At 36.7% G+C, this 15,846-nt stretch overlaps 1 protein-coding gene across 5 annotated transcripts in view; it reads right to left on the reverse strand.

Moving 5' to 3' along the window:
- The window catches only part of C2CD6 (C2 calcium dependent domain containing 6), a 124,073-nt gene that overhangs the window by 83,075 nt on the left and 25,152 nt on the right, over positions 1 to 15,846 (reverse strand). For all 5 annotated transcript variants that reach the window (XR_008677437.2, XM_055379402.2, XM_019022116.3 and 2 more), the window contains exons 5-6: positions 7,174 to 7,296; positions 475 to 519 (exon numbers count right to left, since the gene is read on the reverse strand). Coding sequence is in view for 4 of the 5 variants with exons in the window: in XM_055379402.2 (XP_055235377.1) it covers positions 475 to 519; positions 7,174 to 7,296 (168 nt within the window). In the remaining variant the exon portion in view is untranslated. The remainder of the gene's footprint in view (positions 1 to 474; positions 520 to 7,173; positions 7,297 to 15,846) is intronic.

Consider the following 15,846-nt stretch of genomic DNA (forward strand, 5'->3'; position numbering starts at 1 on the left):
CAGCAAAAGCCTCTCTGAATAGAAAGATCAATTAATCCAACTACTAATTTTAAGCACTTAAAAAGAAATTAAATTAAGAACTGCAAACAACTCTTTAGAAACTCTCCAGAGAGAAAAATAATACTTCCTCAATTTAGCAAGTGAGGCTCCTGAGGCTATGCAGTCAAGGCAGCAACCAGAGGCATTCTACTCTCTTACCCAATGATTTCTAATTTTCTTTATCACCATTTAGCAAAAAAAAAAAAAAAAAAAAAAAAAAAGAAGAAGAAGAGGAGGAGGAGAAGGAGGAGATTTTTGTTAGTTAATATTGTACTTTCTATTTCATACATTTCTACTATTTCAAACAGTGACTGGTACAGTAACTAAAAGAATAAAAACATGTAGGCTACAAATAATATCAGAGTAAAGTTACATGAAATGTTAAGAATATATTACATGCACATAAAACTTAGGAAGTTTCAGTAAAGTCCTTACTATGTTTCCATGCAACACTTGGACCTCTTCAATGAAGCACCCTTTCTAGAAAAAAAAATAAAAATTTTAAATATAGAATTACCCATGTATTTCCCTGTATATTATCCAAACCAAGGGTCCCCAACCCCTAGGCCATGGACTGGTGCTGGTCCATGGCCCATTAGGAACTGGGCTGCACAGCAGGAAATGAGTGGTGGGCAAGCGAGCAAAGCTTCATCTGTATTTACAGCCACTTCCCATCACTCACATTACCGCCTGAGCTTCACCTCCTGCCAGATCAGTGGGGGCATTAGATTCTCATAGGAGCACAAAACCTATTGTGAACTATGCATGCAAGGGATCTAGGTTGCATGCTCCTTATGAGAATCTAATGCCTGAGTATCTGTCACTGCCTCCCATCGTCCCCAGATGGGACTGTCTAGTTGCAGGAAACCAAGCTCAGGGCTCCCACTGATTCTACGTTCTGTTGAGTTGTATAATTATTTCATTATATATTACCACGTAATAATAATAGAAATAAAGTGCACAATAAATGTAATGCACTTGAACCACCTCGACCCACCCTCCCCATGCTGGTCTGTGGAAAAATTTGCTTCCACAAAACCAGTCCCTGGTGCCAAAAAGGTTGGGGACCAATGACCTAAACCACAAATCAGGTAATAATTTTTCAAATGCACATATGAACCTAATAGCCAAAGTACAAACATAAGGAATGTTCAAAAGAAGAAAATAAAAATTCCAAGTTCAAGTAACAGAAATAAATGTATTTTTATTATGTTGTAGACAAAAATGTTCCTGCTAAGTTACAGTTCCCCTTTTTGAAAGTCTTAAAGGAACTGCTATGCCCACATTGTTTTTGAGGGTGTATCGAGCATCCTTGCCACAACTAACTCCATCTTAGAAAAAGACTCCATTTTATATTTTGTAGAGCACTTTGCCAACAAGGATAAGATGTTTTGTTTAAGGCACAAATAAAAAAATAAAGACTATGTTCAACCAGATAAGGACAGAAACAAGCATACTCTTCCACTGTTTTCAGCAGAGGACTCTGTGACTATAAAAGATCAGGCTTTCAGCAGCTCGAAACAGCCATCTTAACTGACACCATCTTACAGTCACTTGTGATAAGAACTTGACTTCTGCCACTGAAGGTTCTGCAACCTCAGACTCTTCCTTGCAAGACCAATGGACTGCCCAGCCCAGACCAGGGCTCCTTTTGTCTTCTTTGCTCCCCATAGGCTGGTTCGTTAACCTTTTCTCCTATTTCTTTTTCCTCTTGATATTAAATGTTACTTTGTTGTGGAATGTAATGTTTATATACTAAGTGTACTATTATGTATGTTTGCAATATTGACTGACTTGTGGAGTGGCTTGAGCCTGTGTGCCCATGGCATGCGGAGTGAACGGGAGGTACTAAGGAGAACTGGCTCCTTGGGAACTCCATGTAGCTTGTGGCTTTTGTGATTGAAATAGCATTAATAAAAGCCTGACATTGTGGAAAGACACAAACATGCATGGGCCTGGTTACCTCTAACCTTGCACCTCCTAAGAGAGGGGTTACTTAAACATAATTCTATATGATAAGCTGAGTCCCGATAGGACTGAGTGCTTCTCGCATCTCTCAGGGATGGCTGGATCTTTTAAACCACGTTAACCTTTGGTATCCTTGCTCAATATCTATAGTCATCTCTGCTGTAATGAGTAGGTCCACAATTTTCCAGAAACTTTTTGAGTGCCAAAATGACACCAGAAGTGAAAAAACTCCATACTTGGCCTATGTGACAAGTCACAATCAATATACAATGAAGACTTTGTTTCATGCACAAAATTATTTAAAATATTGTATAAAATTACCACCAGGCTATGTGCATAAGATGTATATGAAACATAAATGAACTTCATGTTTGGACTTGGGTCCTATCCTCAAGCTATCTCATTATGTATGTGCAAATATTCCAAAATAAGAAAAAAAAATTAGAAGTCCAAAATGCCTCTGGTCCCAGGCTTTTTCAGATAAGTGATATTTAACCCGTACAGACATTCTGGAAAATACTATGGGTGTTCCTCAAAAAATTAAAAATATCATTACTATATGATCCAGCAATCTCACTTCATGTATACATTTAAAGGGATTGAAATCAGTATGTCAAAGAGATATCTGCACTCATGTCAGCACGATAGCCAAGATATGGAAGCAACCTAGTTGTCCATCACCAAATGAACAGATGAATATGTGCTGTATATACATACATGCAATGGAATACTATGCAGCTTTAAAATAAAAGGAAATTCTGTCATTTGTGACATGGATGAAACTGGAGAATTTTATGCTAAGTGAAATAAGCCAGGCACAGAAAGACAAACACTGTATGATCTCACTTATCTGTGGAACCTAAAAAAGTCAATCTCATAGAAACAGTAGAAAGGTGGTTACCAGAGGCTGGGGAGTAGGGGTAGGAATGGAGAAAGGGAAGATGTGTATAAAGTTAGACTGGAGGAGCAGGTTCTAGTGATCTCCTGCACTGCCTGGTTAATAGTAACGTATTGTATATTTCAAAATTGCTGAATAAAATAGATTTTCATCATCCTCATTATAAAAAAAGATAAGTTGGTGAGGTGATGGAAATATTAATTGGTTTGATTGAATCTTTTTCAGTGTATACATAGATCAAAACATCACATTGTACCCCATAAATATATACAATATTTATCAAGTAAAAATAAATAATCAGCTAAAAAATTAATTTATGGGCCAACAGAGGAATACACCCATATGGAATTGTATGCAGCAGCAAAAAATTAACACTAGCTAAGTGTATTAATATTAGAAACATACTACATTTAGAAATATAATATTTCCATAATCATACATAAGTAGTAAAGCTATGAAAAATAAGGGAATAATAAATACAAAGTTTTGGATAATCATTTTTTCTTGAGGGAGAGGGAGGAGACAGAAGATGGCATCAAGCAGCAACATAAAGACTTGAACTCTATTTTTATTATAATAAAACAGAGAAAATGCAAAAACCTTGCATTATAAAAGTCCTTTAGACCTCATCTTCTCCCTATGCTATATGCTGTGGTTGTCATATGCATTACCTCTCCAAACATTATAAACCACACAGATCATGTTATAATTTTTACTTTAAATAGTCACACAAATTTTAAAGAAAGTAATAAGAAAACAATAGTCTTTCCTCTAACACCTCCATTCTGCTGTTGAGCCCATTCAGCAAATTTTCAATTTCAGATATTTTACTTTTCAGTTCCAGAATATGTATTTGGGTCTTTTTATATTTTCTATTTTTCTGTTTATGTTTATAAGAAAGAATTGGAAAGAAACTCTGAACAATGAAATGTTATATTAGAATTGTGGAATGATGGGTGATTTCTGAATTTTAAAAAATTTACCTTTGTATTTTAAAATATTAGCATATTATTCATGATCTTATAAAAATAAATATTGAAAAGTTTGCATATATGCTTCTAGTCTAAGTATCTAAGCTTCTACATTTTCTTCAACAAAAATTAACTAATAAGTAATGTCACATTTTTTGATGCCTAAATTGCCATACAGTCAAAGGAACTTTAGTCATTTCCAAAGATCTTCTCCCAAAATATTTTTGAGAATCTCTGGTTGCTTACACTTATTCATTACTCCATATGTTTATCCTTCTTCATCTCTTTCTATGTATTAGAAATTTATCTGATTTAACAGTATGCCATTTTCTAAAATCTGTGTGTGTATAGATATGTTTGCTGATCTATTTATAAGTTGCAATCATCATTACTCTTCACTCCCAATGTTTACCTTGGATACTGTAAAAATAAGAATATTCATACATATATATCCACAATATCAGTATTATACCCAAGAAAATTAACAATTCTAGAATTTTTTCTAATATTCAGTAAATATTTATTAAATTTTCCTAATTGTCCCAAGAATGTCTTTTATTTATGTTTATGTTTTATTTTTTGAGACAAGGTCTCTCACTCTGTTGCCCAGGCTGCGGTGCAGTGGTGCAATCATGGCTCACTGCAGCCTCTACCTCACTGGGCTCAGGTGATTTTCCTGCCTCAGCCCCCCATGCAGCTGGTACTACAGGCAGGTGTCACCATGGCTGGCTAATTTTTTGTGGGTGTTTTTTTGTGGGTTTTGTTTTTGTTTTTGTTTTGCTGTTTTGTTTTGCTTTGTTTTTAGAGAAAGGGTTTCACCATGTTCCCCAGGCTGGTCTCAAACTCCTGGGCTCAAGCAATCCACCTTCCTCGGCCTCCCAAAGTCCTGGAATTACAGGTGTGAACCACCATGCCTGGCTCCCAAGAGTCTTTTATAACTTTTTCGAATCTGTATTCAGTCAAATGTGTTGTATCTCTTTAAATCTAGAACAGTTCCTTCCATCTTTGGTGCGTTTTGGTTTTTTTTCTTTTAATGACCACAGCTATTTAAAGAATCTACACTGGTATGTCCCATTTCTGTACTTATCTTAAGGTATTGTTTAACTTTTTCCCTACTCACTAAATTCCCGTAAACTTGAAGTTAGTTCTACACTCAGCTTGATTAGATTTGGGTTACACTTCTTTCTTTCTTTTTTTTTTTTTTTGAGACAGGGTCTTGCTCTGTCACCCAGGCTGGAGTGCAGTAGCACGATCATAGCTCACTGCAGTCTCGAACTCCTGGGCTCAATCGATCCTTCTGCCTCAACCTCCCAAGCCACTTGGACTACAGGCACATGCCACCACACCTGGCTAATTCTATGTGTGTAGAGACAGGGTCTTGCTATGTTGCCAGACTGGTCTCCAACTACTGGCCTCAACAACTCTCCCACCTTAGTCTCCCAAAGTGCTAGGATTACAGGCCTGAGCCACCGCACCCAGCCAGGTTAAACATTTTTGATGACGATATGTCATAGATAATACTGTGTACTTCACATTGTATCACTACAGGAAGTACATGATGTTAAGTTATCCACAATTCATTATGCTAAATTTGAGCTCTTGGTTAAAGTGGCAAATACCACATCTCTCTACTGTAGAGGAACGTTTCCCCTGCACTGTTACTATGGCACCATGCAAATATCTTGCTTCCCAATAAACTGTTACCTAATGGTTTTTAGTGCCATTGCTAAATATTGACTGAATTAATCATTATTCATTACAAAGAGTTGCAAAAACAATAATTTGTAATTCTTTCATTACTTCCACATTCATAAACTGGTATTCGTTTTAAAATTTTCCTTTTTCTTCCTATGCCACCTCTTTTCTTCTCTTTTTTGAAGATCACCAAGGAGTCACAAATTTTCCTTTATTCAGAATGTTGCAATAATCTATGTTCAAGTTATTCTGAAGTTGGCCAATAGGAGTCCCTGCAATCTGGCTGTTGACATAACCCCATTAGTCTTTGAAGACTTCCTTGCTGTATGTAACAAAAAATATTCCTGAAAATACTTTAGATTGTTTATACTTATTCACCAATCAGTAAGTTCTTGACTCTGAGTTCAACACAACCACAAAATGAGCTGCTGGAAAGTGAAAAGGACACCTAGAAAGGAGAAAACAAGAGGGAAGCAACCATAAAATCTGTATATAAACTCTGCCCAAATCTTTGGCTAACCTCTAAAAGACACATGCACAAGGAAGTCTGTAAGCAGCCCAGCTAAGGATGAAAGAACTAAACCAAAATTTGTATTGCCAACTAAGAGACAGAGTTTGCAGCTTCAGTCATGTCTTAAGACATTTCAGAAACATAATATAACATGTTTAACTCTATTTAGCCATTCTACAATGTATACATATTTCAAAACATCATTCTGTACACGATAAATATATGCAACTTTTATTTGCAAATTTAAATAGCCAGGCACAGTGGCTCAGGCCTGTAATCCCAACACTTTGGGAGGCTGAGGCGGGCAGATTATTTGAGCTCAGGAGTACGAGACCAGCCTGGGCAACACAGCAAAACCCTGTCTCTACTAAAAATACAAAAAGCAGTCCGGTGCAGTGGCATGTACCTGTGGTCCCAGATAGCGGGGAGGCTGAGGCAGGAGAATCACTTGAGCCAGGGAGGCAAATGTTGCCGTGGGCCAAGAAAATTTATTTTCCAGAAAGTTAGTTAGTGATACAACCTAAAAGTCTAAGTGTGGGTTTTTTGGTTACTTAATTTCATATATATATTCTGGAAAAATATATATATATATATACATATTCTGGAAAATATTTTTTTCCAGATGGAGTATTGCTCTTGTTGCCCAGGCTGGAGTGCAATGGCGCAATCTTGGCTCACCACAACCTCCGCCTCCCAGGTTCAAGCAATTCTCCTGCCTCAGCCTCCCAAGTAGCTGGGATTACAGGCATGCGCCACCATGTCCAGCTAATTTTGTATTTTTAGTAGAGATGGGGTTTCTCCATGTTGGTCAGGCTGGTCTCGAACTCCCGACCTCAGTTGATCTGCCCACGTCGGCCTCCCAAAGTGCTGGGATTTCAGGCTGGAAAATACATTTTTAAAAATATTATGCTATTATAAGCCAACTCTTTTAAATAATATATAGCCAAAAGGAGATTTTATTTCTTAAACACATGAATTTGAAGGCAGATAATAAACAAAAAAAGCCCATCAAGTATAATAAATCACAACAACAAACTGGACAACCAACTGGCAACGTGATACCAAGGTGAAAAAAATCATTTTATACATACCTGAATTACCTCATAAAGATGTATCTGAACATTCCCTAACAAGAAAGCACGTTTTTCTCTATTGTCATATTGTATGAGTTCCAATAAAATATTATTCCGCTCATCATCATAACGTCTGGGAACCTCAATATCAAAATATATAAGAAAAGAAGCATTAAATTTGAGCCTAAATATTTCTGAACACATACATCCAATATACTATTACATTATTTGCATACCTAGTGATACGTTTTTGTATGTCATTAGCTTTATAACTTTCAACCTCACAGTCACATATATACTAATATCAACAAAATGAAGATCTTGCTTATATCTAATGTCAATTATCATCTTTTGGAAACATCCATTACGTACGTTCTCTTTTTAACACTACACAAAATTCACTCTCAATACTCTATTGAAACTACACTATCAAAGATAATCAACTACCCAATACGAAATCCAAATAATCCAGATAATCCAAATACAGGTTATCCAAATATCCAACACTAAAAAATATCTAATAACCTTTTCAGTCTCTGTTCTTTAACTTTTTGACAAAATATATACCATTGCCTGAACTTGAAACTCTCTCCCAACCCTGAGCTCTGGAGCACAGTACCATTATTATGTAACCTTTAATATCTGTACACTATTGCTAATTAGAAAAAAAGTCATGCCTCCCCACTCCTAAGAATCCAGGTGCCTTCCTGCAGTGTTTCTCCTGATGGTTGACATCAGAGCCGATATCAGCCTTCTTAAAGTTATGTTCGTGACTGTCTTCCCCCAAGAAATGAGAAAAAGGAATGCAAGCCCTGTGTGCCAGCAGACTAGTTAAGAGCGCAGGCTCCATTTTTCAACAATTTGGCATCTTGATTATTGGAAACAGTAGAAAACTACAAATGCTCAATAAAATATTTAAAATACCATTTTAAAAGCAAAGCACGGTTAATAAAATGGTGAGAAGTAATCGTATAAAACTCCAAGTATTGACAGACACTCAGAGAAGTAAACTAGACCCTGAAGTTACATTTGCCCTCAGGGCACTTCCCAATCAGGTGACCTAAAACTGCAGTTCGTATGGTCTTGAAAGGCAAAGAAGAGAGAAGACAAGACATGATACATTTAACAGAGGGTCCTTCCCCAACCATCCTCCCAGAAAGCTGAGAACCCAAAGGGCTATGGCTTCAGTGAATGGAGAACCCCTTCTCCCATCACATCTATAGAAGGCTGCAAGGAAAGTTGTACTGCTGAGTAGAACGGAGTGTGGGGTCCCTAATAAGCTATAAACAAAAACCGGTTCAGTGAAATTGCAGCCTAAAGTCACAGTCACTGAATCTTATAAAAAATTTCGAGCCAGATACTTAAAATGGTTTACATGGCAAACATTATATGATGTATATTTTGTCATAACATAAACAAATAAACAGGACGACTTATATTTTTAAAAATATCTCCAGTGGAATTTAGTTGAAAATGGTCCCAAACTGGTAGTGGGCTCGGTTGCCTTAGAAGAAACACAAATCTTGCGCAGAGCTGCTACTTTCATCCTAGACCTCAAAGAAGTTCCACAAATAATTTTCCAAGGAAAATGAGCGGTTAACAGTCAAAAATAACTCAGTCAGCATGGGAACAAAGCGCCACAAATGAGAAGAGCAAAAATAGACCCCCAAAACACCTTAAATATTGGAATTTTAAAGAGCTATGTTTACTACGTTTAAAGGAACAAAAACCAAACTGAAAATATACTCCTGGCACAGGAAACTTTAAAAATGATTTAACAAACCTAAACAAGGAACAACTTGTAGAAATGAAAACTAAAACAATTGAATAAAAACACTATATCAACTCAACCACAAATCTGATGCAGCTTTGGAGAATTAACGAACTACAATTAAGGAATCCCAGCACTTTGGGAGGCCAAGGCGGGTGAATTGCTTCAGCCCAGGAGATTGACACTAGCCTCGGCAACATGGCAAAATCCCATCTCTACAAAAAAATACAAAAAGTAGCCAAGCATGGTAGTGCATGTCTTTAGTCCCAGCTACTCAGGAGGCTGAGATAGGAGGATCACTTGAGCTCAGAAGGTTGAGTCTGCAGTGAGCCGTGATCACGCCACTGCACTCCAGTGTGGGTGACAGAGGGAGACCCTGTCTCAATAAAACTAATAATAATAAAATAAAATAAAGATCAGAAGAATTACTTGGAATGCAGGGCAGAGAGACAAAGTGATTTTTTAAACGTTTTCTTTTCTCTAGTTGCGTTATTGTAAGAATACAGTATATAATACATAACATACAAAATATGTGTCGATCAACTGTTTATGTTATTGGTAAAAATTCTAGTCAACAGTAGACTATTAGTAGTCTACTGACTGGGGAAGTCAGTTTTGACTGCAGAGGGGGATCAGTGCCTCAGTGCCTGTGTTGTCCAAGCATCAACTGTACTCAATCCCAGAGATGAAGAAAAGAAGACAAAAGAGGAAAGAAGAAAAAAATAATCCACAGTTCAATTGGGATAAATAGAAAGCACAAAAGAAGGTAACAGATTTAAACTCAAATATATTACAATTATATAAAATGTAACAGATGCTACAGTAACGTTACATACATTAACATTACATATATTAACTACTACACTAACAGATGTAGATAAAATACAAAGACTGTCGGACCGGGTATTTTAAATCTATATTCAGTTTACAAAAGATAGAGCTAAAACATAATGTAATTTATATTTTTCTAATATAATATTCTATTTCATCGATATTTTCAAATTTTTAGCATAGAGTTATATATGGTATTCTCTTACAGTTTTTAACTGCCTTCATATTTATACCTATATTCCAAATTTTGCATAATTTTCTTAATGAGACTTACCAGAATTGTGCCTACTGTGTTACCTTTATTACTAATTAGCTTTTCTATTGTTACATTTCTTTAACATCTATACTGTTGTAAATAACTCATTTATTTCTTTTGTTTTTAATTTCTTCCTCTTGATTTCCTAAAGTTTTACTGTCATTTTCTAAGTTCTCAAATTTAATGCTAATTTAGTTTCCACACTCATCTTCCTCCCTCCTTCCCCCCTTCTCCCTGGCTCCCTCCCTCTCTTTCTCCTTTCTTCCTTCCTAATATAATTTTAACTTTTAGTGGTTGCTCTAGGGATTATAATATGGATCTTTCACATATCACAATGTATCTTGAATTAAAATTAAACCACCATATCCAATAGCAGAATTCTATTTACACCTCCTCATTCTCTGTGCTATTCTGGCCATGTATTGCACTTCTACATATGCTACAATTCCTATCATTCATTGACATTATTGTGTTTTTAAATAATAAAACTCAATTGTCTTTTGGATAAATTTTTTTAATAGTCTTGTATTTTTACCCACTCATTTACCATTTCTAGTGCTCTTCCTTCCTGTGTATCTGGGCTTCTATCTGGGATCATTTGTCTCCAACCTGAAGCTTTCTTTGATATTTATTACAATGCAGGTCTTCTAGATACAAATTCTCTCAGCTTTTGTCTTTCACCATCTTTTTGAAGTATATTCTCACTGAATATAGAAATCTAGGCTGAACTTTCCCCGCCTCCCAGCATTCTAAAGCTGGCATTCTCTTGTCCTCCGATTTACATTGTTTCTGATGGAGAGTCAGCTGATATTCTTATTGTTGTGCACCTGAATGTAATGTGTGTTTCCCCCTCTGGCTGCCTTTAAGATTTTCTCGTTATCTTTTGTTTTCAGCAGTTTGAATGGGATGTACATATGTGTGATCATTTCTGTACTTACTCACTTAAGGTTCACTGAGTTTCTTGAATCTATGGATGGATTTTTAATCAATTTGGGGAAGACTTAGGTCATTAGTTCTTTAAATATTTCCTCTTCTGGATTCAAATAAAGACAACCAGAAACGACAAGGGGGATATTGCCACTGACCCCACAGAAATACAAACAACCATTAGAGGATATTATGAACACCACTATGCAAATAAACTAGAAAATCTCCAAGAAATGGATAAATTCATGGTCACATATACCCTCCCAAGACTGAACCAGGAAGAAACTGAATCCCTGAATAGACCAATAACAAGCTCTGAAATTGAAGCAATAATAAATCGCCTACCAACCAGAAAAAGCCCAAGACCAGATGAATTCATAGCTGAATTCTACCAGATGTACAAAGAACAGCTAGTACCATTCCTACTGAAACTATTCCCCAAAATTGAGTAGAAGGGATGCCTCCCTAACTCATTCTATGAGGCCAGCATCATCCTGATGAAAACTTGGCAGAGATTCAACAAAAAAAGAAAACTTTAGGCCAATATCCTTGATGAACATTGATGCAAAAATCCTCAACAAAATACTGGCAAACTGAATTTAGCAGCAGATCAAAAAGCTTGCCCACCACTGTCAAGTAGGCTTTATCCTTGGGATGCGAGGTTGGTTCGACGTATACAAATCAATAAATGTGATCAATCACATTAACAGAACTAAAGACAAAACCCACATGATTATCTCAATAGATGCAGATAATGCAGCTATTGAATAAAATTCAATACCATTCATGTCAAACACTCTCAATAAACTAGGTATTGAAGGACCATACTTCAGAATAATAAGAAAGATATTATTATTCTGAGGTATGGTCCTTCAATACCTAGTTGAAACCCACAGCCAACATCAGACTGAATGGGCAATGGTTCCCTACTTTTTTTTTTTTTTTTAACAAACCTCAACTTTATTCAGCTGATGTGCTTCAAAAACAATGGATGTAAATCCAAACCAATTCCCTATTCCCCTTAAAAACTGGCACAAGACAAGGATGCCCTCTCTCACCACTCCTAGTCAACATAGGATTGGAAATCCTGGCCAGGGCAATCAGGCAAGTAAAAGAAATAAAAGGCATCCCAATAGGGACAGAGGAAGTCAAACTATCCGTTTGCAGACGACATTATCCTACATCTAGAAAACCCCACAGTCTCAGCCCCAACGCTTCTAAAACTGATAAACAACTTCAGCAAAGTCCTAGGATACAAAATCAATGTGCAAAAATCACTAGCATTCCTATACACCAACAACAAGCCAAGAACTGAATCAGGAATGAACTCTCATTCACAACTGCTATAAAAAGAATAAAATACTGAGGAGTATAGCGAACTAGAGAGGTGAAAGATCTCTACAAGGAGAACTACAAACCACTGCTCAAAGAAGTCAGAGATGACACAAACAAATGGTAAAACATTCCATGCTCACGCATAGAAAGAATCAATATCATTAAAATGGCCATTACTGCCCAAATAAATTTATAGATTCAATGCTATTCTTATTAAACTACCATTGAGATTCTTCAAAGAACTAGAGAAAACTACTTTAAAATTCATATGGAACCAAAAAAGAGCCCGCATCGCCAAGTCAATCCTAAGCAAAAATAACAAAGCTAGAGGCATCACACTACCCAACTTCAAACTATACTACAGGGCTACGTAACCAAAACAGCATGGTACTGGTACAAAAACAGACACATAGACCAAAGGAACAGAACAGAGAACCCAGAAATAAGACCACACACCTACAACTATCTGATCTTTGACAAACCTGACAAAAACAACCAATAGGGAAAGGATTCCCTATTCAATAAATGGTGCTGGGATAACTGGCGAGCCATATGCAGAAGATTGAAACTGGACCTCTTCCTTATACCATATACAAAAATTCACTCAAGATGGATCAAATATTTAAATGTAAAACCCAAAACTATAATATAAAAACCCAGGAAGACAACCTAAGCAATACCATTCAGGATATAGGCAGGGACAAAGGTTTCATCATGAAGACACCAAAAGCAATCTCAACAAAAGCAAAAATTGACAAATGGGATCTAATTAAACTAAAGAGCTTCTGCACAGCAAAATAATCAACAGAGTAAACAGACAACCTAAAGAATAGGGGAAAATTTTTGCAAACTATGCATCTAACAAAGGTCTAATATCCAGCATCTATAAGGAACTTAAACAAATTTATGAGAAACAAACAAACAACCCCATTAAAAAGCGGACAAAGGACATAAACGGATAATTTTCTTATTTATTTATTTATTATTATTATACTTTAAGTTTTGGGGTATATGTGCACAATGTGCAGGTTAGTTACATATGTATACATGTGCCATGCTGGTGCACTGCACCCAATAACTCGTCCTCTAGCATTAGGTATATCTCCCAATGCTATCCCTCCCCCCTTCCCCCACCCCACAACAGTCCCCAGAGTGTGATGTTCCCCTTCCTGTGTCCATGTGTTCTCATTGTTCAATTCCGACCTATGAGTGAGAATATGCGGTGTTTGGTTTTTTGTTCTTGCAATAGTTTACTGAGAATGATGGTTTCCAATTCCATCCATGTCCCTACAAAGGACATGAACTCATCATTTTTATGGCTGCATAGTATTCCATGGTGTATATGTGCCACATTTTCTTAATCCAGTCTATCATTGTTGGACATTTGGGTTGGTTCCAAGTCTCTGCTATTGTGAATAATGCCGCAATAAACATACATGTGCATGTGTCTTTATAGCAGCATGATTTATATTCCTTTGGGTATATACCCAGTAATGGGATGGCTGGGTCAAATGGGATTTCTAGTTCTAGATCCCTTAGGAATCGCCACACTGACTTCCACAATGGTTGAACTAGTTTACAGTCCCACCAACAGAGTAAAAGTGTTCCTATTTCTCCACATCCTCTCCAGCACTTGTTGTTTCCTGACTTTTTAATGATTGCCATTCTAACTGGTGTGAGATGGTATCTCATTGTGGTTTTGATTTGCATTTCTCTGATGGCCAGTGATGGAGAGCATTTTTTCATGTGTTTTTTGGCTGCATAAATGTCTTCTTTTGAGAAGTGTCTGTTCATGTCCTTTGCCCACTTTTTGATGGGGTTGTTTGTTTTTTTCTTGTAAATTTGTTTGAGTTCATTGTAGATTCTGGATATTAGCCCTTTGTCAGATGAGTAGGTTGCAAAAATTTTCTCCCATTTTGTAGGTTGCCTGTTCACTCTGATGGTAGTTTCTTTTGCTGTGAAGAAGCTCTTTAGTTTAATTAGATCCCATTTGTCAATTTTGGCTTTTGTTGCCATTGCTTTTGGTGTTTTAGACATGAAGTCCTTGCCCATGCCTATGTCCTGAATGGTAATGCCTACGTTTTCTTCTAGGGTTTTTATGGTTTTAGGTCTAACATTTAAGTCTTTAATCCATCTTGAATTGATTTTTGTATAAGGTGTAAGGAAGGGATCCAGTTTCAGCTTTCTATATATGGCTAGCCAGTTTTCCTAGCACCATTTATTAAATAGGGAATCCTTTCCCCATTGTTTGTTTTTCTCAGGTTTGTCAAAGATCAGATAGTTGTAGATATGTGGCGTTATTTCTGAGGGCTCTGTTCTGTTCCATTGAACTATATCTCTGTTTTGGTACCAGTACCATGCTGTTTTGGTTACTGTAGCCTTGTAGTATAGTTTGAAGTCAGGTAGTGTGATGCCTCCGGCTTTGTTCTTTTGGCTTAGGATTGACTTGGCGATGCGGGCTCTTTTTTGGTTCCATATGAACTTTAAAGTAGTTTTTTCCAATTCTGTGAAGAAAGTCATTGGTAGCTTGATGGGGATGGCATTCAATCTGTAAATTACCTTGGGCAGTATGGCCATTTTCATGATATTGATTCTTCCTACCCATGAGCATGGAATATTCTTCCATTTGTTTGTATCCTCTTTTATTTCATTGAGCAGTGGTTTGTAGTTCTCCTTGAAGAGGTCCTTCACATCCCTTGTAAGTTGGATTCCTAGGTATTTTATTCTCTTTGAAGCAATTGTGAATGGAAGTTCACTCATGATTTGGCTCTCTGTTTGTCTGTTGTTGGTGTATAAGAATGCTTGTGATTTTTGTACATTGATTTTGTATCCTGAGACTTTGCTGAAGTTGCTTATCAGCTTAAGGAGATTTTGGGCTGAGACAATGGGGTTTCTAGATATACAATCATGTCGTCTGCAAACAGGGACAATTTGACTTCCTCTTTTCCTAATTGAATACCCTTTATTTCCTTCTCCTGACTAATTGCCCTGGCCAGAACTTCCAACACTATGTTGAATAGGAGGGGTGAGAGAGGGCATCCCTGTCTTGTGCCAGTTTTCAAAGGGAATGCGTCCAGTTTTTGCCCATTCAGTATGATATTGGCTGTGGGTTTGTCATAGATTGCTCTTATTATTTTGAAATACGTCCCATCAATACCTAATTTATTGAGAGTTTTTAGCATGAAGGGTTGTTGAATTTTGTCAAAGGCCTTTTCTGCATCTATTGAGATAATCATGTGTTTTTTTTTCTTTGGTTCTGTTTATATGCTGGATTACATTTATTGATTTGCATATATTGAACCAGTCTTGCATCCCAGGGATGAAGCCCACTTGATCATGGTGGATAAGCTTTTTGATGTGCTGCTGGATTCGGTTTGCCAGTATTTTATTGAGGATTTTTGCATCAATGTTCATCAAGGATATTGGTCTAAAATTCTTTTTTGGTTGTGTCTCTGCCCAGCTTTGGTATCAGGATGATGCTGGCCTCATAAAATGAGTTAGGGAGGATTCCCTCTTTTTCTATTGATTGGAATAGTTTCAGAAGGAATGGTACCAGTTCCTCCTTGTACCT

Source organism: Gorilla gorilla, chromosome 11, assembly GCF_029281585.2.
Source record: "Gorilla gorilla gorilla isolate KB3781 chromosome 11, NHGRI_mGorGor1-v2.1_pri, whole genome shotgun sequence".
NCBI lineage: Eukaryota > Metazoa > Chordata > Mammalia > Primates > Hominidae > Gorilla > Gorilla gorilla.